This window comes from Pyrus communis, chromosome 8 (assembly GCF_963583255.1).
Source record: "Pyrus communis chromosome 8, drPyrComm1.1, whole genome shotgun sequence".
Taxonomy (NCBI): Eukaryota; Viridiplantae; Streptophyta; class Magnoliopsida; order Rosales; family Rosaceae; genus Pyrus; species Pyrus communis.
In genome coordinates, this window is record NC_084810.1 from 24,930,452 (window position 1) to 24,953,398 (window position 22,947).

At 38.8% G+C, this 22,947-nt stretch overlaps 4 protein-coding genes across 5 annotated transcripts in view; 1 reads left to right on the forward strand and 3 right to left on the reverse strand.

Moving 5' to 3' along the window:
* Nucleotides 1-13,113, reverse strand: part of LOC137743834 (GPI-anchored protein LLG1-like) — a 32,927-nt gene extending 19,814 nt beyond the window's left edge. The window contains exons 1-3 of one of the 2 annotated variants that reach the window (XM_068483767.1): nucleotides 12,879-13,111; nucleotides 12,692-12,748; nucleotides 11,034-11,625 (exon numbers count right to left, since the gene is read on the reverse strand). In XM_068483767.1, coding sequence (XP_068339868.1) covers nucleotides 11,264-11,625; nucleotides 12,692-12,748; nucleotides 12,879-12,978 — 519 coding nt within the window. In that variant the 5' untranslated portion in view covers nucleotides 12,979-13,111 and the 3' untranslated portion in view covers nucleotides 11,034-11,263. Of the gene's footprint in view, nucleotides 1-11,033; nucleotides 11,626-12,691; nucleotides 12,749-12,878 lie in introns of those variants that run through there. The other variant, XM_068483768.1, reaches the window with a different exon arrangement.
* LOC137743832 (putative disease resistance RPP13-like protein 1) lies at nucleotides 5,456-9,547 on the forward strand. Its single transcript, XM_068483765.1, has 2 exons — nucleotides 5,456-8,752; nucleotides 8,897-9,547. The coding sequence occupies exons 1-2, from the start codon at nucleotides 5,456-5,458 to the stop codon at nucleotides 9,545-9,547; spliced, it is 3,948 nt and encodes a 1,315-aa protein (XP_068339866.1).
* Nucleotides 13,114-14,784: 1,671 nt separating the features above from the next.
* On the reverse strand, nucleotides 14,785-15,630 carry LOC137743213 (probable CCR4-associated factor 1 homolog 11). Its single transcript, XM_068483096.1, has one exon. It carries the CDS (start codon nucleotides 15,628-15,630, stop codon nucleotides 14,785-14,787), a length of 846 nt encoding a protein of 281 aa, XP_068339197.1.
* A 1,033-nt stretch (nucleotides 15,631-16,663) lies between these two features.
* LOC137742348 (phosphatidylinositol/phosphatidylcholine transfer protein SFH13-like) lies at nucleotides 16,664-21,994 on the reverse strand. The gene is made up of 15 exons (XM_068482197.1): nucleotides 21,964-21,994; nucleotides 20,798-20,907; nucleotides 20,343-20,646; nucleotides 20,122-20,221; nucleotides 19,551-19,817; nucleotides 19,375-19,452; nucleotides 19,120-19,224; nucleotides 18,988-19,037; nucleotides 18,782-18,881; nucleotides 18,579-18,677; nucleotides 18,366-18,479; nucleotides 18,136-18,265; nucleotides 17,614-17,999; nucleotides 17,451-17,525; nucleotides 16,664-17,197 (listed from the first exon to the last, which is right to left on the reverse strand). Exons 2-15 carry the CDS (start codon nucleotides 20,802-20,804, stop codon nucleotides 17,177-17,179), a joined length of 1,836 nt encoding a protein of 611 aa, XP_068338298.1. The 5' UTR covers nucleotides 20,805-20,907; nucleotides 21,964-21,994; the 3' UTR covers nucleotides 16,664-17,176.
* Nucleotides 21,995-22,947: the final 953 nt, after the last annotated feature.

The window sequence follows — 22,947 nt, forward strand, 5'->3', positions numbered from 1 at the left end:
GCTTTTGAAAAAAACCAAAAAGCACTTTTGATGAGAGAGCTTAACCAATTCTTATATGCCAAATGCCCAAACTGTCTTTAAACATTCTTTAAGCACTCTTTCATTACTTTCTACTGCAGCTGAGCAGGTGTTTCTCCATCTTCAAGAACAACAAGTCTCCATCTTCAAGAACAACAAATCTCGTGTGAATTTTCCTTTAAAGGTATTGTCTTTTATTCCTCATCCAAATCTGCATGTCCTTAATATGAATCTATATCAGGAAAATTTGCATTTCTATCATGTGATTATAATCCCACAAACCATGCTCAGGACATGTCTCTGAGCTTGTGGCTGTGACATAAACCATAATGTTCGATTCAGTAAATACTGAAAGCTTTGAGACAAATCAGTGAAACGAGAAATTTCTCTTAACGAGTTTCATTTTTTGCAGTTTGACGGTTGACATTGCTCAAGCTTCCCTGTTACTCGTTCTTGGATTGGTTGCTTCACTTCCTTCTTTCAATCTCGATAACTTCCTTTCTCCTGAAGAAGCTATTAATACAATACAAATAGATGGAGTAGTATGGTGGAAAGGGATTCCGTAGACTGCAAAGAAAGGAAGTAGAAAATTGTTATGATATAAAGCAAAAGAAGGTGCAAGTTATTCTTCAATATCAGTCCGGATTTGTTAGCGAGCCGTCTCTCGTCTCTCTACTTCCATACCATGTAAGTGCTTTTTTGCCATGGGTAATCTATTTCATTTTATATAATTTACAATTTGAAATAGTAGGGATGAATTCTTGCTTATTCAAATTTGCATGGATAATATTTAGGCTATGAGTTGCTTTTTTTTTTTTTTTAACTGTTGGAAAATATCCAAAAATCGATTGACTTATATGATAATGAAAAGTCCTGTTGCAACCACTTTTACGGGCTCATTGGAAGTGCTTTTGGCATAATTAGTGCTTATTAGTTATTATACGAGTAAAAACATTTTGTTTGACAAAAATTGGAAATACGTTAGTTGAATATAGGAAACACTTGAAATGGAGGTTTCAACAACATAAAGAAATTGGAATTGGTTGTATAGGAATCACTTAGAAACACTTTTTGCTAGAAGTGTGTTTATTAGAGACTTTAACGTTGAATTTATATAAAAAAAATCCAAGTGCTTCTTGAAGAAGCATCTATCATGTGTTTCTCCAAAAACACTTTTTAACTCTTATTCCAAAAGAAGCCAAAGGCTTATCATTGAGGGTTTTTTTATTATTATTTTTTTTTTTTTTGGTCGAAAGATAGGAAATTTATTAAACTTAAATACGAATAAGTTACATTTGCATCTTTTGCTAAAATATTAAAAGGGAACTCTGGTCCTAACTCATTCCAGTCAAATCTCCCGCCATGCTTAATGACATATGCTGTTACTGAATGGGCTGCACGATTGCATTGACGAGGGGTAAAGCAAAACCTCACCAATTGGAATAAGCTAGCCATCCTCCAAATATCTTGGGGCTAAGTCTAGAGAGTCACATAAACCGTGATCTCCTTATTTAGTATTTGAATCAATCCCTTGGAATCCGATTCCACCACCAATCTAGTGCCGGCCTCCATAATATCGCTCCCCATAACTGTCTCCAAACCTTGCCTAATCGTCTCCACCCCTGCCATATTAGCAACCCCAAACCGCCCCCCTCCTACCCTTCCCGCAAGCTTTGGGATCCCAGCAAAATCCTGAAGCACCAACCCTACGCCTCCCTCCTTCGTGTCTTTTCTCCATGCCGCATCATAATTCAATTTTAGCTCCCCAAATGAAGGTTTCTACCATTGCCCCGCACCCTCCTGGAGCCCCAGCCCTGGACACTTCCCCTCCCCAGACCACCTAGAATCCCTTTGATCCCCTCCCTTCCCCATCGTATCAATCATAACATCCCTAAACTCCTCCACCTGCCGCTACCATAATTCCACAGCCACATGCAGTAGAATCCACACCCCTTGCAAAACCACCTCATTCCTGCATTTCCAAATATGCCAAAGCTCAAAAACCACCTGCTGCAATATCAACTCGGTATCTTCCTCCTTCTCCAAGTGCTTCACGATTCGCTGCCAACCCTCCAAAAAATCATTGACACCCATAGCTGCCATATTAATTTGCAACGATGTCCTAAACCAAAATGCACGGCTAAACTCACAATCAAAGAAGAGATGAGCCACAGTTTCATCACCCGCTCCGCAAAGTTCACACCAATTCACTACTCGGATCCGCCGACACTCCAAATTGTGCCTCACCGCTAAAGCTTTTCTACTAGCCTTCCAAAGAAAAAACCGGAGTTTATTCGGCACTGCAAGAGTCCATATCCTCTTCCACATCCCTCCCAATGCACCTGGTGAACTTGACATCCTGCTCCCCTGCCTCCCAAACTTGCCATTTTTCATCATTTCCATCGCAACATGGTACCCAGACCTCACCAAATACAACCCATTCTTAGTATAATGCCATATTCGTTTATCCTCACACCCACTTCAACTAATCGGTATAGTTCGAATCAGTTCCAAATCATCTGGGTCCACCATAGTCGCAATCTCCTCAATTTTCCACCCCTACCTATCCGCCATCATCAACTCACACACCTTTTAATTAGGAGCCCCTGTGAGATCTCACATCGTCCAGGGGAGTAGATCCTCTATGCCTTAGATGTACATGCTCCCCTCCCTATAGCACGAGGTCTTTTGGGAGCTCACTGGCTTCAAGTTTCGTAGGAACTCCGAAGTTAAGCGAGTTCGCACGAGAACAATCCCACGATGGGTGACCCACTAGAAAGTTCTCGTGTGAGTTCCCAAAAATAAAACCGTGAGGGCGTGGTTGGGGCCTAAAGCGAACAATATTGTGCTACGGTGGAGTCGAGCTAGGGATATGGTGGGGGCCCGGGCTAGGATGTGACAATTTAGTATCAGAGCCAATCCCTGGCCGGAAGTGTGCCGACAAGGACATCGAGCCCCTAAGGGGGATAGATTGTGAGATTCAACATCGCCTAGGAGAGTGGATACTCCATGCCTTATATGTACATGCTCTCCTCCCTATAGCACGAGACATTTTGGGAGCTCACTAGCTTCGAGTTCCGTAGGAACTCCGAAGTTAAGCGAGTTCGGGTGAGAGCAATCCCACGATGGGTGACCCACTAGAGAGTTCTCGTGTGAGTTCTAAAAAACAAAACGTTGAGGGCATGGTAGGGGCCCAAAGCGGACAATATAGTGCTACGGTGGAGTTGAGCCCAGGATGTGGTAGAGGCCAGGTCGAGATGTGACAGCCTTGTTCCTCAACACCGGTTTAAACGAGTGAGGCTTAGGAAGCTATGGATCAACCACCCTGACTGTGTCCTCGTTCCCCACCCTCCACCGAAGTCCACGGTGTAGAATTTGCCTCCTCAAGAAAATGCCTTTCCACCCCCACGACGATTTATTTTGTTTTCTCGCCTCCAGGAAGTATGAGTTTGGAAAATATTTATCCTGAAACACCATGCTAAGCATCGAGTCTTGTTTCTGTAGCACTCTCCAACTGATTTTAGCCAGTATAGCCAAATTAAACCCAATCCTCCAAGTTTGACAGTAGATGTCAAATTTATTAAATGATTTTTTAATAGAATAATATAATATATAATAAATGTTGTGTTTTTTATGTATTTGATTGGTTGCTTCAATTATTGGACACCACAAACAAAAAAAAAATTATTAAATGACATTACTATTTAACATATCGGACGGAGCAAAATATTGTACAAAATGTCAAATTGCCACATAAGCCATCAAATATAATTTTGATGTTTAAAATTTGACATCTCATTTGGAGATACTCTTAAGTGCTTGATTTAAGGGCCTGAATTACATCCTCAAGCTGCAGGGACTCTTTTACAAATATTAGACTTGTTCGAAAGTGCTTGAAAGACGAGAGTAGAGACCTTAGCAAGATGATAGCTATATCATCGTCTTTTGTAAGTTTCTTCGACCTTTTGAAAATTTGCTAAGCAATTATGGAACCTGCATACATGATCTTCAATATCACCTCCTTCTTCCAGACAAAGACTAAATAGTTCAGTCTTGAGAAACAGTGTATTAGACACGTTTACCTATATAAACCTTCTCCAACTTGTCCTATTCTTCCTTAATAGTCATCTTTTCTATAACGTAGAACCTGATTAATTTCTTGAGATGAATCTCGATGGAACTCTTGGCCTTCTTGAGAATATTGGTCCATGTCGTTTTTGTCAAGGTTGTAGGCTTCTCACCAAGGAGTGCATCATCCAAATCTTGAGGTATCAATACATTCTTCATCATCCCTTACCAATCTATGAAGTCATCATTGCCGTTGAAATGTTTAACTGCAGGCCTTAAGCTTCCTAAGCCTGCTACCTTCATTCATCTTGCCATCGCAGAACACCTTGACCCAAGCTCTTGATACCAATTGTAAAATTTTAGCTGCCCTCTAGATTATGTTCTTTGATGTATCTGTCAGTAGACTAAACTCAACAAATAGAGAACAACTAGAAACACACAATATTTGTACTGGTTGAGCAGAACTTTAGCCTACGTCTAGTTGTGATTTTTCTAGATAGAGAAATCACGGCTTATTTAATTAATAATAGATTATACAATACTTTTGCAAACCATAGAACTAATCTCATTCCTTCTCTTCTCTTGTTTGTCTTAGTTTTTCTACTTCTAGCCGCACCCTATATATAAGTACAGGGTGCTGTTTACATGCCTATCTTCCGATTAAGTCTCTTAATCTATTTGTAATAGGAAAGCACACTTGCATTCATATTCCATTTCTGCTTTTAGGATTCCTAATCTAATTGTACAAGAAAACTTGATTCTTTACTAATCTTTGTAAGACAATAATTTGTGCATCTTTAGCTTTTCTAATACAATCCTAAACAGAATAGGACTCTAAACTAACGAGCAAAATCCTAACAGGCCTTACAAAGTGTGTTTCAAAACATGGGTGTCCTCTGATCCTAACTCTATGTATAACGAATCATGTTTGCATAAACCATCTTGTTATGATTTCAATGGAAATTGGTAAGGAAATGGTTGGCTCTTATTTTTGGCAAAAAAAAGTGTTACAAATTTATGTGCAAAAACAAAAGAACATCTGACTCAAACAATCAGGAACCAATTTGATTACTATGCTCAGGACATATCTCTGAGCTTGTAACTAGGACAGAAATCATAATTTTTTATTCAGTAAATACTAAAAGCTTTGAGAAAATGCAGTGAGACAAAAAAACTAGAATTTATCTAACTTTTTCTTAACGAGTTTCACTTTTTGCAGTTTGACGGTTGACATTGCTCAAGCTTCCCTGTAACATTTGCTTGCTTGTTCTTGGATTGGTTGCTTCACTTCACTCTTTCAATCTTGATACCTTCATTTCTCCTGAAGAAGCTGTTAATATACATTATCCTGAAGAAGTTCTTATAAGCTATGTCATTGGGAGAGGTTTTTATTTCTGGATTACTTCAAGTGTTACTTGAAAGGTTGACATCTCGTGAGACGCTGAGCTACTTTAGACTCCTACTTGGCGTTGGCAAAGAGCTGGACAAATGGAATTCAATGTTGTCTGCTATTCAAGCGGTACTGAATGACGCAGAGGAGAAGCAGTTGACGAGCCGAGCAGTGAAACTGTGGCTAGATGGTCTCAGAGACTTGGCTTATGATGTGGAAGACATATTGGACAAGTATTCAACTGAGATATTGCGACGACAAATAAGGAAGAAACATTGGGCTACCACAAGCAAGGTATGGGGATTGTTTTCTGATGTTAAATTTAACTGTAACCTGAGCTCAGAAATAAAGAAGATTACTGATCGGTTAGATGAGATATTGGAACGGAAAAACCAACTTGGCTTAAATGAAGGGACACCATCTACTAAGGCATGGCACGTGCCACCAAGTTCCCACCTACCAGAAGGTCCTGTGATTGGAAGGGATACAGACAAGACGAAGATTATTGACTTGTTGTTGAAAGAAGCACCTCGTGCCGTTAACTTTAATGTAGTTGCCATTGTCGGTATGCCCGGAGTGGGAAAGACAACACTTGCAAGGCATGTTTATGATGATGATGCGACGAAAGAGTTTAACCTAAAAGTATGGGCATCTGTATCGGATGACTTCGATCTTGAAAGAGTGACAAAGGCAATTCTTGAATCCGCCACATCTGGTCATGCAAAGGAGTTCAAGGAATTCAATCAGGTTCAAGAAAGTTTGAGTAAGGAGCTAGCAGGAAAAAAGTTTCTAATTGTTTTAGACGATGTTTGGAATACATGTGTCTATGATTTGTGGATAAAATTGCAATCCCCCTTTCGTGTTGGAGCATTAGGAAGTAAGATAGTTGTGACAACACGAGATGCAAATGTTGCAAACATGATGGGATCCACTGTTTATCGATTGGGTGGCATATCAGATGATCAATGTTGGGAAGTCTTTGAGCAGCATTCCGTCTTGGACATTACCAAAAGGCCGCAAAATTTTGAGTTGATAAAGGAGAAAATTGTTGCAAAATGTCGCGGATTGCCATTGGCTGCAAGGACTCTAGGAGGTCTTCTACGTTGTAAACAAGTTGAAGAATGGGAGGAAATCTTAAACAACAAGATGTGGAGTCTATCAGACAATAGTGGCATTCTCCCAGTATTAAAATTGAGCTATCACTATCTACCTTCAAGTTTGAAACGGTGCTTCGCCTATTGTTCTCTACTTCCAAATGACTACGAATTTGGGGAGAAGCAGTTGATCCTTTTATGGATGGCAGAAGGTTTGATACAACAACGAGTAGAGGACAAGAAACAACTGGAAGAAGTAGGCAGTGACTATTTTCAAGAGCTATTGTCTAGGTCATTATTTCAAAAGGCAAGCAAAAGCACTGATAAGTACAGAATGCATGACCTTGTTGGTGAGTTGGCGCGGTGGGCTGCAGCTGAAATATGCTTTTCATTGGAGGACAAGGGAAATGATGGCTTGCATCCAATGGCTCGTCATGTGTCTTATGTCAGTGGTGAGTATGATGGGGTTAAGAAATTTGAGGCCATCTCCAGAGTTAAACATTTGAGGACATTCTTGCCATTTGCACGAGATTTATTTTGGTTTCGAGCACCAAACTATCTAACTCGTTGGGTTACATGTGATCTGTTGCCGGAACTGCGAATCTTACGGGTGCTTTCTTTGAATGGCTATAAAATAACTGAGCTGCCCAATTCAATTGGTAAATTGTGGAATCTACGGTATCTTGACCTTTCTTATACAAAGATAAAGAGTTTGCCTCCATCAACAACCACTCTTTGCAATCTGCAAACATTGTTATTAGAAGGTTGTTCTGAATTGAAGGCATTGCCAGCAAACATGAGTAATCTAATTAGTTTGCGGCATCTCAACACTTCCATTGGATTGGAAGGAATGCCTCCGCATCTAGGTCGATTGACGAATCTGCAATCCTTGCCGTATTTTGTGGTTGGCAAAGGTAGTGATCAGTCTGGGATAAGAGAGATAGGGTCCCTATTGCATCTCCGAGGGACATTGTGGCTCTCAAGATTGGAGAATGTGGTTGATGCTGAGGATGCTAGTGGGGCCAAGTTAATAGACAAGGAGAGGCTTGATTCATTGCTGCTGGAATGGTCTAATTTGAGCGGATCGAGGGAAATGGAGTTGGGTGTGCTTGACATGTTACATCCTCCTAAAAATCTTAAAGAGCTCACCATTTGGCGTTATGGTGGATTGAATTTTTCATCGTGGATTGGAGATCCTCTGTTTTCTAACATGGTGCGTATAAGCTTATATGATTGTGCAAATTGTCATCTCTTGCCACCAGTTGGACAGTTGCCTTGCCTTAAAGAACTTCATATCAAGGGAATGACTGCTGTGAAAAGCGTTGGTCCCGAATTCTACGGAAAGCGTACTTTGCCTTTTCGAGTATTAGAGATTCTCGAGTTTTCGAATATGCAGCACTGGGAGAAATGGCTGCCTTTCGATCAGGATAAGGGAAGTGGTGTTTTCCCTAGCCTAAAAGTGCTTTCAATCAGTCGCTGCCCTAAACTGGAGGGCGAGTTGCCGAAGAAACTAAATTCGTTATCAAAGCTTGAGATTTGTTGGTGCAAGGAATTGGTGGTGGAAGTTGCCAATTACGAACACGCGAGTGAACTACGCATCGATGGTTGCAAAGCGCTAGTGCATACTAGCGCAGAGGTTGACTTTAAGTTATTAGAGACCTTGCGTCTTTCAAATATTTCGAAGCCGCGGTTGCAAGCAAGGGGACTTACGAAGGGAATGGGCAAGATTAAGGAGTTGGAGATTAGTGGTTGTGAGGAGCTGATGTCTTCATTGAAAAATGAGGATAGATGTTTCCCATACCTGATTTCTCTTGTTCGTTTGGTTATTGAAGGCAACTATGCCCTGGTTGAAGATCTAGGAAAAGAATTGGAGGGGTTGCTGCAGGTTCCAATATTAGCTTGGAAGCTTGAATATCTGGAAATAAAGAATCGTGGAAGTCTTCCGAAGCTGCCGAAGGGGTTGCACCAATTGTCGTTTCTTCAAGAGCTTCACATAAGCAAGTGTGACAGTCTAGTTTCTTTTCCAGATGTTGGCCTGCCACCTTCTCTTAAAGTCTTGGTGATTCAAAGTTGTCACTCTCTGATGTATATTGCAAAATATCAGATTCCCCAAAATCTGAAAAGATTAGTGATACGGGGGTGTGGAAGCTTGAAATCATTAGTGGAGGAGGAGAAGGAGCTCGTTGTTTCTTGTTCATCTTCTTTTTCTGTTTCTCTTGAGCACTTGGAGATACATGATTGTGCATCTCTGACATCGTTATCACTGAGAGGCCAGCTTTACAGGGCGCTTAAACACCTTGAGATAGAGGAATGTGAAGGGCTAGAGTTAATAGCATCAGACCGGTTCTTCCACGACAATACTAATAATTGTCTTGAATATATTAACATTGCCACGTGTCGAAATCTGAAATCATTACCGGAGGGCCTATGCCACCTCACCAATCTTCAAGCTTTTATTGTTTGGGGCTGCGAAAAATTGGAGGTGTTACCGAAAGACATTCGCAATCTCACGCCTCTTAAGGAATTGAAGATTGACTGCTTGGAAGGTTTGACTTCCTTTCCTCCCAACCTGACATCACTTAAAATTTCTGAACTCAAGAGTTGTAAGCGGCTCTGGGAGTTGCACAAACTCTCCTCTCTTAGAGAGTTGTCGATCACAAGTGAAGATCCAGATGTGTTGTCATTTCCACCTGATGGGAAGGAGGAGATGCTGCTCCCCAAATCTCTCACTAAACTCACAATTCGTGGCTTCCCAAATCTGAAGAAACTCGGCAATGGCATTCAATTCCTCACCTCTCTTCAGACTCTGGAACTAGATAATTGTCCAAGGCTCGCATCCATTCCAAAGGAGGGCCTGCCTCTTTCACTTGGGCAACTTTGGATCGACGGGTGTCCTTTACTAGCAGAGAGATGTCAACCTGGAAAAGGACGATACTGGCCCAAAATATCCAACATTCCTTGCCAAGAAATATATTAGACGCTCTAAAGATCCAGGTACTTTCTGTTTCAAACAACATCAAGAATTTAATGTTATTTAAATCCAAATGTCCAAAATGTGCCAAAAACATGGCATGTAACCCATTTACAACTTTCATGTTGCAAGTTTTCCACACACTCTTTTAACATTATCCGATCATATCGAGCTTTCTCCATGCAGCTGATCGAGCGGCCTGGTCCTTGGTGCATGAGCGCGTGCGTGACACATGAAACAGTTCCGGCACAAGTCCAGAATTGAGCTTATGCAGACACTATGGGTAACATCCTCCCACAGAGAGCAGAGAGAGGAAGATGCTGATACTGGAATACATTTATCTTTGTATTATTATCTATATTTATAACTGTGATCGTCCCAGATTATGTAAGAATTCTACCGTGTACAAAATCTTTCAATAAAGTTTGAATATATACAACCATCTTATATGTCACGATGGTGAATGAATCGAATATTTTACTAGTCTTTCTCCAAACCTCAGTCGCAGCGGTAAATCCTCATTTCACCAGACATTGGTTCCAGCTCTGTCAGGTGCGTGAACGCAAGGTTCCCTCTCCTCAGGTCACCATGTATCCGGCAATCGCCAAGACGCACCCCATATTACCGGATTAGGCTTTTCTGACATTTACATGATGAGCTCTTCCGCCTCTTGCAGCCACCCGGCACGGCCAAGAAGGTCCACCGTGCATCCATAATGTTCGATAGTCATGCACTATTTGATCCTAGTACTCGTATCCCATTTCGACACGTCCCGCATGGGAACAAGCAGATAAAATGGCCACAAAAATGACTTCGTTCAGATACATTCCGTTCACAACCATTTCATTGAACAGTTCGAAACATTTCTCAGCTTCGCCATGTATCGCAAAACCAGAAATCATAGCTCCCTAAACAACTGTATCTTTTTGTGACATCTTCCAAAAGGTTTCGTAACCGTGTTCATGACACTGTAGGCAAACACATCAGGATAAGATATTCTATTGAAAATCGACAAGGCATGGTGAATTTGCGTGACTGTCACATAGAACTGGCGAAGCCTCCCGGCATTTAGAGGGTGGTCAAAGAGGCCGGATACAACCAACTGAGCATGCGCTTGTCTAACTTTTTGGAAATTGCTGCACATTTGAAGCAAAACCAGAGTACTTAGCATTCTAACCGTGATTTTCAGAGGGAAGGATGGCAAGTTGTTCTGACTGGGAAGAGACGGAGGAGCGAGAGCAGCAATGGAGGGCAGCGGAGAGCGAAATGGGAGCCGCCTAAAGCACGAAAACGCGGTCAGTGGATGTAATGTTAATGGTTGTTGCAGATGCACAAGAGAGTTACGCAATTATATAGAGCTACAGAAACAAAATTCCAAAGCAAACAGATGATATGAAGATAATTGAATCTGCGTGGTCCCCACATTACAAAATCCAGCTCATTTTACACTGATCATTCAACGCGTTCAAGGGAAGAAGTAGGAGATAAAGCTCAAGAAATTGAAAGATTCTGCACTGTATTATGGCTGTCAAGGTATTGCACAAAAGGACTTACAAAATTGCAAATTACAAATGCCACCCACAGAGTGTTGATATTAAATGGAAAGAATCTTATAGCTCTAGCACTTGAGGATAAACATAGATGAAAACCAGATGAACGAAAAAAATTGTAAATTTCTCACGTCATAAGAATATACTAATTGCCGGAAAATGGTCTGGAAATTTATAGTAACCGGGACAATGCTAGGAAGCCGGCAACAAGCATTAGCAATGGAGACGGATAGTGTGCGGTATGAGCCCCATTTACATCATTGGCCACTGCAGATGGTGGTAATGCAGGGCATATCAGACCTTCTTTTCCGTCGTGGCACTCATTGGCGAAAAGTCCTGGTGGGTAGTTTCCGTAGAGGTTGATGTAGCTGAACATAATTGAAGCGCATTCATTTGTCAAGTCATTAAGCACATCTGCGTAAGGGCAAGCCAATTCCTTGAATGCACCACAACACTGTTTAGCAGGGTATTGGGGTCCTTTGCATTGGCTTGTGATAACCGTGTAGTTCAAAAACTCAAAGTTCACTGGGCAACCTGCAGATAACAGGAGCCAAAATTTCATCAGACCAAGTTATTTACCTCCTATTAAGATCTACCAAAAAGGAAAATGGAACCGAAAGATATTAAGCGTCTATGTGATTCAGAACCGAAAAGAGATTCGGTGTGACGACATAAGCTTCCAAGTTTGTATCAGAAAATCCAAAACCAAAAACTTCCCATGATCCATCCTAAACATGCTTCTAGCCTTCGAGGTCTCTCAAAGGAACAAAACATAAGCTCCTTCTACCTATAATTCCCAAATCAATGGAAAAAAGTAGAGAGGGGCAAGTAACACCATTTTCCAACTACAATACGGAATATGGGCAATCAAATTGTATGAAAGGCTTCAATGGGAAGACAATACACACAGCACAATCAAGCTGCAGAATGTTTATGCATCGATTTCTTGGATTCAAATTGATCCCGATCTCAAGTTTCTCTACTTTCCATTTTACAAACAATAGCATTCGTGAGTTAAATTGTTAAATGTTATGGGAAGGGGATTGGTGGAGATCGAACCCGCACTAGGGTGCATAGGTATTATTGTTTTCCGCCACTGCGGTAAAGTGTCATCTCCAAAGCTCCTCTATTTTCTTTTTCCTATATGCGCGCGTTACAAAGTAAATATCAATATATCACATCCTATGTAAGCAGAGATATGATGAGCCACCAAGCATTTACAAACATACATTATTCTACGAAGACTTATCCAATTTAATTACTAAATTTCGATTTGATTTTCGTCAATTAATTTCTCAAAACAAGTTCGACATGGACTTAACAAATCCAAAACTCAAAATTCCAGAAAAGATACAAGCCCAATCCATCACCCTCCATTAACAGATCATAGCTCACAAACAACACATACATTCGATACGCTTTCATCCTCCAACACAGTAAAACTGAAGCAAGAAAAATCAATCAAATCAATATTTTCCAAAAGTAGAAACAATCGCTTCTACACCTTTTAGCACTGCATTTCAATTGCTAGAGTGAAAATTATATGATACCGACAAAGAAAGAACAAATTTTTCAGAGAAGGGTGTGAAGGAAATCAAACCTGTCTTGGCCTGCAGCAAGTTCCGGCCAATAGAAGCCTGAGATTCAAAGACACCATCTGCAGCCACACACAAAGAAATCACAAAGTTCAGAGCTTTGCTAAATCTAAGCTGATTTGAACCACAACCCAGCAAAATTACAACATACATATACATATATAGAACTTCAGATGTTAAATCGGGCAGTACCTGAAATGAAAGTTGGTGAGGATGAAGAAGCAGGAAAACCCAGAAAAAGGAAAAGGAAAACAACGGAAAAGCAGAAGCAGAAGCTCTGATTCAACACCATACTTTCTGGGTTTTTGGAGAGAACAAAAGAGAAACCAAGTCAGAGATCAAAGATCTCTCTTTCTTGTCAGCGGGGGACTACTTTCTTTTGTTTTCCTCTGACTGCTGGCTCTCTCTGTTTTATTTATTCACTATATTCTTTTTCTGGGAAGATAACAAAAAAGACATTGTTATTTATTTATTTACCATAGAATTTAGAAACTGTGAGTACGGCGAGTCCTTATCCTTCGTGCTTCCCTTACCTCATTTCCTCAACTGAGAAGCCATTAGTTTTGCTAACCTTGTATGTGCCCTTTGGTCTTTTAACAACGAATATAGAGATTGGCCAACAAAATAGTGAGTTTAGTTGACAATCTTCAGAAAATTGAGCCATTTGTAATCGTTAGAAAATATAAAAAGCGTAGAGTGCGTGTGTTGTAGTTAAAACTAAGCTTTTTCTTTTATTATTTTGAGCATTTAACTAGAATTCAGATACTCTTTGTGATGATTAAGGAGATCCGTAAATCGTGTCCGTTTATCGTATATCGTGCAGTCAGAAATCATTTGAAATATTTTTATTTAAAATTAAACATAAACAGTATCTAACAAAAATTGACCGTTCAATATACGATAAATGGACACGATTCACAAATCCTTAGAATCTTCACCAAAACGATCCGGAGAGGATCCTATTGGATTTCACTAGTTGTTTCTGTTTTTGTCGTTTTTTATTGTCAAATATTGATCTCTAGTTCCTGATCATGTTAGGCTGAGATTTTCAACTAATGGACTCTTACAATCCTTTGGCCAACAAAAAACTATACTACTACATTCAAGTGAATAATCTAAAAGTGATATATTTTACGATTTCTCTTGTTTCTGCAAAAGATGGTGAAGTTTACGTCCCCACTGCTTCAAGAAAAGCACATTTTAATATATATACATCAATGTTGAAAGATGTCTCAAGTTCAAATCTCTATCTCTTGTCGGTCTAAATTTTATGAATCTAAATTTTATGAAAAATGGATATCCTAAACAATAACATTCAATACATATCCCATTCAATTTGAAGTAATGGTATAGTCCAATACCTCTCGATCTTCACATATTCATTTAAATTCAAATCAATAATGTTATTTGGAAGCATAAAATTGATGCTCTTATTGATATATTCTCGAGTTGAAATCAACGCTATCCTTTTTTGTGAAATGCTATTCATATTAAAGAGTGTGAATAAATATGCAAATTTTGTGTACCTAAATCATTTTTGTTCCATTTTCTATAGTTGTACTTGGTACTTGGTGGGGTGTTTTTTTTTTTTTTTTTTTTTTTTTTTTGTTGGGTAAACGGTATTTGGTGGAGTTTTGGATGTCACGTTGCTCACGAAAACGACCAATATGCTTTTATCTTAATAGAATTGCGCGTTAGCATCAACCTTTTCCAACCAAAGTGCTGCCGTCACCGCAAAGAAAATAATGATCTAATTATGTTAATAGAATAATACGGTCCGTTTATTCCTACCGATTCTCTTCCTCTAACGACTAATTATTTAACTCGCTAATACTATTGTTTGTCAAAAAAAAAAGTCCACCATAACCAATTGGTTACTATTATGAAAGGGGTTTTTTGTAACCATTGCGTCTTATACCAATAATTGTTTCTATTTCTGCCCCTGACCAAGATCTTGCACTTCTAAAAAAAAAATGCATAAATGAAAGTTCGAAATAGGGTAAAAATCCAATTTCATTATATATCAAGGATACTACAAAAGAATGAAATAAATGAAAACAATCAAAATTCTGAATTCCTTGTACTGCAATTAGCTAGATCAATGAGCCTCAACTTCCAAACCATACAAAACCCTTTGGGACCAATCTAAATCTCTCAAATCTAAACTGAAGTTGTCTTCCCCTAGCATACTTGTGTAGTACACATGTGTAAGCTTCTGAAACGTTTGCCAAGTCAGCAAACTATCAGAAGCAGCCTGATGACTCTTCCCAGCCACACGATCAACCCCAAGCTTGTTAGCCACTCTCTCTAATCCTCCATAAATCCCTCGAGAAACCCTAATCATGCTTTTGATGTCGTACACTTTTTTCCCAAAGTATATATCCATCATGCACATGAAACTGTTAATGTCCGGCGGCAACCAGTCGTCCGTCAGCATCTTGATCAGGTACCCGAAATCGTAAGCGCTATGGAAACCCACCCATGTCAACTGGGACTTCTTGGAGAGCAGCGAGGATTTATGCCACAGCAAGGAGAAGTCGGAAGAACGAATACCCTTTTCCTTGTTTTTCAAGAAATCGATTCCTTGCTTCTCAAGTAACTGAATAGAACTTATATTCTGAAGGTCACGATGGACATCGAAGTCCCTGAAGTTGAACTCCCATATGTAGCAGCTATTATTGCCGAAACTGGGCAAGTTTCCGTTGTTATCGGAGAGTGTTAAACCTAACTGGATTATGTTGGTGTTGTCCACGTTGGCCTTCATGAGCTTGTATTTGGACGCCGGGGTTGGTAAGGGGGTGTGGATATCGGAATACTGGAAAACTGTGCCAGGGAATTCGGTGTCTATGGAGAGGAAAGGGTAGTAACGAATCATGGACTGCATTAGAGCAAACTCGGATTCCAAATTGTGCTGCCATACATGTCGAATCTCAACTTTCTTCATGGTCTTTGGTATTAGGGTTTTTGCTGAATTTTCTTGGAATGATGTTATGCTCTAATGAGGCCTGGCATAATGATATATATAGAGAGGAAGTTCATACTCCGAATCCAGGTGAAATTAGGAAATATGTAGTCTCTATTTCCTACTGGCCGACTTTGTTCCAAGAGAACGTAGGAAACCCTAGCCGAAAAGAAAGCAAATGTGATATAGAAAACCTTTTGCGCGTCTAAGTCCCGAAGTCCCGGATATTTTTGAAACCTAAAGTCAAATGTAATATAGGATTGGATTAGCTAATCCAATCCTATATTTGGCGATCAAAGGGACAACTAATCCTTACAAAATTGTGGGACAAATCATCCCGGTATTCCTATCCTAAGTTACATCTCCGGTCCTAAGTAATCTTATCCTACAATCCTAAGTTATCTAATCCAATTCAATCATTGTCACCAAACATGACCTAAATGTCTTGTAATCGTATCGTATGTAGCCTCAAATATCTTTTTCCCTCATTCCTTCATTCTAAACATATTTTGTACTCAAATTCATACCTTTGCACTGAAGCCTTGGTTAAGACGAGTCTTTGATATATCCAAACATCCAAGGCTTGTTTTATTTTTATTTGGTACGTTAAAGGAAATCGAACTCTGAGCGAGTCTTAATCTTAACCGACTAATCTGAACTAATCTTAATCATCTTAACATCGAGACTTATCATATCCAAGTCAAAATCGCATTACCTTCTCACAAACATCAAATTGGCAGGATGCAAATGGTATTTCCCATGGTGTTCAAGAGAGTCCTTTGGAATACTGCATAGGCTTATAAGACCTGAGGGTCTTTTTCTCATAACCAGAGCATCAATCGATAAATGATTTACAGTTTCACCAAGAAAAGTGAACTATTATTACCACTTCAAAAAGATCATCCTGCACTCAATATACAAATTTTATGCTCATGTTTTTGTACAATGCATATGATAATTTTGGAAAATAAAAAGAGGGTGATGCTATTTACACACGTTTTACCTCCCGTACATCTCCTGTTAATTCTTGTTCTTTAATAATCTTCAATACATTCGTTCAGACGGCCAAAAAGGGATGTGTGGTTAGTATCACTCTAGAAAAAAAATCCCCTGTTATGATGCTGGCTAGTTTGTTCATCAAGCTCAGCGTTCGCCATTGAATACAATTAACATGGAGGAACTCTAGTGATTTCAGTATTCCATCATATACATTGCAATGGATCTGGTGTGGGAGTTTAGACCTTCAAATTCCTCCAAAAAAAAAAAAAACACTATGCCGAATTGTACAAAATTGTACAAGATTTCATTAATCCTTTTTTCTGTTTATCTCTGCACTTTTCTTTTTGTCTCAAAGCAGCAGAAGGTTACACAGCTCCATATAGCTTTGATTGAGAGACAATTTCAAAAAAACAAGAGAGAAAAAAAAAAAAAAAAAAAAAAAAAAGAAGATAAAAAGAAGGGGCCTTCTCTGCATCATAATTCTTAAACCACGCGTGTATAGCCTTTCCCGCTATGAGTTGTTACCTATTCAACAAAACGGTCTCTTTCGCTGCATCAAAAAGGGCCTCACCTATGTCAGATTTGGCTCAACAAAACGAAATGCTACGAAATGAACATTAGCTCATTGATTGTAGCTACCTATAACTATATGCTTTTCTACCTTCTTATTGATCATATTTCGATGACAAAAACTCCCCATAAGACTTTCCTAATAAAGGCTTAATTGATAACCCGAAAATCAAAGTCGGTTGATTTTCAGATAAATTTAACCACGGAAGTTAAGTTTTTGCATATAGACTTACATGAAATTTAGATTCCTGTAGATTCTCCAACAACCTAGCAATCTCTAGTTGCTTTACCGCTGCAGCATGCAGCACCTGTAAGGCCAACATTGAAAAGAAAATATTGTTATCTGTGCAATTGAAAGATCAATAATATGGCTAAAAGCATTCAAATATAGCATACCCTTTTCGTTTGCTCGAGATCATATTCAACAGACTTGATCCTTTCCAACGAGTCCATCAGCATTCGCTCCTTTTCTAAAGGAATCGAAGCAGGCTTGTTGTTAAGTTCCTCACATACTTTTTCTAGTTGCTGAAGACGCTGTAAACATGGCTGGACATAGTCTTCTTGACTCACAACTTCAGGGGATGGTAAATGACTATTTGTGTTGCTTTCCACCAAATTTGATGGGTAAATGTTGTTCTGCTTTCTCCAAAATTCAAATTGTAGAATCTGAGAAAATGGTATTAGTCTGACCAGGAAAGATACCAGCTTTTTTGCCGTACGAGTGAAGTCCGTCTTCTCAATTTTGTCCTTAGTTGCGTCAAACCTAAGGTTAACTGAACTACCTGAAAAGACGCATGAACTTAGGAAATAATAGTCGAAATGCATAAGCAGTGGTGATACAATTTTTAGATTTATAGAAGTGTCGACAAAGGAATTTAGTAAATAATAACTGGAAATAAGGTTATAATAATGTGTTACCTTCGGAATTTGATGTTGCTTCAAGAGAAACATTATGATCCTGATGACATCGTACTCCTTGAACACTTGTTCCGGCTTTCTCAACCAGAGGAAGATCATCACAGCTGTAGTAAGCATTTGGATCTGATGCCTTGACGTGTGCAAGACAGATTAATCAATATACACACCAACATATGCAGCACATCTTTTGAACCAAACAAATCATAAAGAAAATTAATCTTAAAACTCACTTCTTCATCAACTGCATCCAAAGGAGGAAATGCAGAACTCCTTTGTCCTAGTGAAGAACAAGGATCGTCAATATCCGATCCTGATTCTACAACTGATGTATCGCTTGTTCTACCCTGATAACAAAATTAAAACAAATAAATAAAAGAATTTATGTGTCACCTTTTCTGAACCAATACTAGATCAAGTACTACAAAAAATAGTTCTGAACTAACCTTCAGTGGATATATTTGAATATATGAGTCAAATTTCTCCTGATCACCAGACACTCTAGAAATTTGCCTTACAAATGTTGCTTCGGCGGCATGCAGAAGCTACAAATTAGAGACACTGGGTTAAACTTCGCTACTCACTTCAATAAAGAAATTGAAGCCTGAAGCCACTATACTACTCATTTAGAAAGTAAAATGATGATAACCTTCATTATCTCGATGTCATTCCATGGACCTTTATTAGACCTAAGGCAGCCTCCTTCAGCTGAACATGTACATGATCCGCCTAGGAAGTCTGGTAACTGACTGAAAAGAGAGATATGTTAACAGTGAGCTGACAAGCACTGTCAAATGTCGATAAAAATATTGCAGAGTATTTATATATAATTATATATATACGCGCTAAAAATACCTTGAATCAATGACTTCCAGTAGTTTAGACAAGGATTTGGGATCCAAAACCTGGATTTTAGATAATTATCAGCAATCATGGCTGCAGGATAAGGAAAATACGATGCCACGGGCCTAGAGCAGTATCCTTTACCTGTATCTTTGCAATAGTCTTTACATCAAGAAATTTCTGTGCAGCTGGCCAAAGCATCTTCTTAAATCCAGGACCAGCATTGACAATGTACATTCGGTGTAGTGTCTGTGTATTGCAAAGAGTTAAACGCGCTTTACAAAATACAACAACCAAGCCTTATCCCACTAAGTGGCTGCTTTATAAAATAAAACAAAAATATTTTTCTTTAAACCAAAAATAAATTAAAGCAAAATATTGTTCAGGTTATTTGGATACCTCGGGGTAGTAATTGGTGTCTATCTTTGACATGGCAGACAAGAGATTTGCAGCAGTTCTAGTGAAATTTTTCATGCCCTGTATTTCAAATAACATTAGTTTTCTAGTTAAAAATCAGGAAATTAGCAGTGGCAGGAAAGGAAGTACCAAAAGCGGAGGAAAAGATGTAAGCATACCAAGCCTTGTACATCCAGTATAGTTGTTGTTGAACATATCTGCCTCTTTGCCGCAATTGAACAAGCAGGGAATTTCTCCTGCAGAGCTCTCTCAAACTCTTGGACATGGTACTTTAAGTATCGCTCTATACTGGTGATTTGCATTAACCTACTTGGATGAGCTTTTCCCAGTCTCTCAATGTAAACGGGTCTGCCTTCTTTATCAACCCCATGGTATCCTTGAGGGTAATATTGCAATACTTCATCAAGCTCTTCAAATTCAAAATCCTTCGAATTGATAAATTTGAGAATGAGTTAGAACTAAATCAACAAAAGAAAAATTTTATTCACAGCTTGCACTTCGAACACGCTACAACATTCCGACTGTTAGAGCCCTATCACAATTCAGATAATAATGGCTTATCTCCAAAGATGACATCCCGTTTCAAGGTCTTAGATTAATTAAATTTGTGCTTCCGAATTTCCTAATTAGACGATGACCCTAAATTTTCCTAGCACACCAAAGAATTCTCTTGTCCAAAAGATAATACATCTATAGTTACATCATCAGATAAAATAATAACCTCATTACCTCCAAAATGGTGTCTGTTCCGAATTCTTTTCTCCATTTAAGCATTTCTTCCCATAACTGGAGTGTTTTTTCAATGTTAAGGTCTCTAGCTTTCAAAAATCTACATGAGAGTCAAAAAAAGATAAGATCAAGTTACTATAATCCACTACATCTGAATTGTCAACTGAATTGGCCACTATGTCAATAATATGAACAAATACATTGGAGGGATATTGACTGACCTCAACAAAGTATGGTAGTCATCATGCCTTGCTGGCAACAAGTCCATGTCAAGGAGTCTTTGACGAAACTCTTGGACAACACTCTCCTCTTTCGCATCCCGTACATCTTCTATGGAAACTGCTGGAACCCGGTAATCAATTTTCCTTTTTCCTCTTTTTTTAAGAGAATGGGTAAACTTACTTGAAGCATTTATCGCCTTCTTCTTGAGGTTGCAAATTCTTGAGCGTCGTCTCTCCTCTTCAGAATTCTCAAAATCTGATCTTCTCTCTCGGATTTCATCAAGAGCTCCAAAACCTTCAAGGCCTTCAGTGAACAGAGTAACATGCATAACCATCAGTACCACCATACGCAACCTTTATCTCGATTTTGCATTTTGTTTTTCTAATAAAACAAGCATCATGTTCCCTTCTTCAACCAGAGATAACAAATTCATCTAGCGTACCAGAAAGCATACCTGACATCTTAGTCCAATGCAGAGGCAAGATTTCCACTGTCTCTTGGCCCTTAATCTTCAGAGAAAGGAAGCGAATCCACCGCAAACTCTTGACATGAATGTCCCATATTCTGTCAAAATACAAGCAACGACTTAGGATTCGAATATAAGACACAAATACATCTTCAATATACAGAAGTTGAAGCTGAAGAACTGATATTGACTGACTTTATATCTACAGCAGAAGGTGAAATATGACTAAATAATTTGACTGCACACAAAACCAAAGTAACTCCTTAAAAAACATCAAAGTGTAAATATAAAAAAATCCTTCTAACCAAAAAAATAAAAAAAGAACACAAAATTAGCAACCCAGGTAAATGTAAATGCATATATCATATATGCACATTTGTGAAATTTCCTTTACTGCATTTGGTAAAAAATGAGAAAAAAGAAACAACTGCATTGTATTCTGGTATTTTCCCAAGTGACTTCCTACACCAAAACTTCAAATCCTCATAAAAAGAACCTTATCACTATACAGCCTCCCCTGAACTTCTTAACTCATCTTCCTGACAATTAAAACTTGCAAAAAAAAAATGTCACTTTCCAACATCTGCAGGCCAACAAAACACACCCTTTTAATATTCAATACCCAATTTTTCAAATGGCAGACAGATCTGAAGCAGCTAAATTCCCCAATCAAATTACAGAAACCCCATTTTTCTCTACCTTCACCAGAATCAGATTCCAATCTCATCATCTCCAAATTTGCCACCTTTCCCAGATTTCACTATCCTTTTTCCACAAATATTAACACACACAGAAAATAACTCACAAAAAAGCAGCCAAATTCCCAAAAACCAATCTCTCTAACTTCAGCTAAAACTGAAAAATTAAATCCCATCACGCAAACTCAATCAATCTCTCAGGAGCTCTCTGAAACTTATACGAATTAGTGACAACAGTGAAACCGTCACAAAAGCTATCTGATAGCAACCGAACTATCAAGCTCTCGCATTAACACCTTCTTAAACGCTCCCGAATCCCCAAAACGCATTAAACCTCATCAATGCCGATAACCCACGTCCGGATCACACGCATTCTCCCTCTCTACGTAAATTTCCCACAAAAAGATCGAAAATTTACAGGAAAAAAAATGAGGAGGGAAAAGCCAAAAAAGAAACCTAGATTGGAAGCTGCATCGCAATCCGAGAAGCTCAGGCAATAGGTTTCACCCGCAGAGAATCTAATCCAGAAACAGAGATGGGCCGGGAGAGAGAAACGGTGGGAAAATTGAAAGTCGCTAGGAGATTTTCCCGAGAAAAAAAAAATGAGGAATTTTCTCAAGAAAATTGAAATGGAAGTCGGTAGGAGAATTTAGCACAAGGGAAAGGAAAAAAGCAAAAGACAATTCTCGGAAGCGAAAGAGCTCTCTCTCCTCCTCTCCTTCTCCTCCTTTTTCCCAGCTGTCCTCTCTCTCTCCTCTCTTTCTCTCTCCTCACTCTATTTATTTTTATTAAATTATGGCTTTTGGTCCGCTTATTTGGCACCGACGCCCCCCAAGATTTGCATACGCGGCGGCCTCTGCCTTCGTTTTCAGAATTTTAGTGTTTTGTACTTGTATATTAATTAATATTTAATTTAATTTTAATTTAATTTTAATTTAATTTTGGAGGTGTTTGCAGGAAAAATGAATTGACGGTGGCGATTGGAGTCGGATGAAGCAAAGTGTTTTGTGCGCTTTGCTTCTCGTAGGGTTCGTTATAACTTTCTTTCTAGCTGTTGCTTAATCGCTCACGCGCCTTATTTTTATGTATTTTTAATTTTTTTTTATAAGTAATATTGTGGTCATACTACGCCACTTATATTAGCTAATTGTAATTAATTTATGAAATTTTTATTAATACTTCAGAAATCTCATTCTACACTCCTCACAAGTATATTTTTTTTGTAATTATAGAAAGTTTGGAGTGCAAAATGAGATTTGTAGAGCGCCCATAACAATTCCCTTAATTTATAGTTTGTTTGGAAGTGTTTTTAAAATAAAAAACTCTTTTAGAAAAACGTTTTTTTTAATTTTAAAAGAACTTAAAGTGCTTTCTGTAAGAAACATCAGTGCTTCCAAGCGAGCCCTCAAGCTGAGTTGTAAATTTTCGTACACTTCCCTT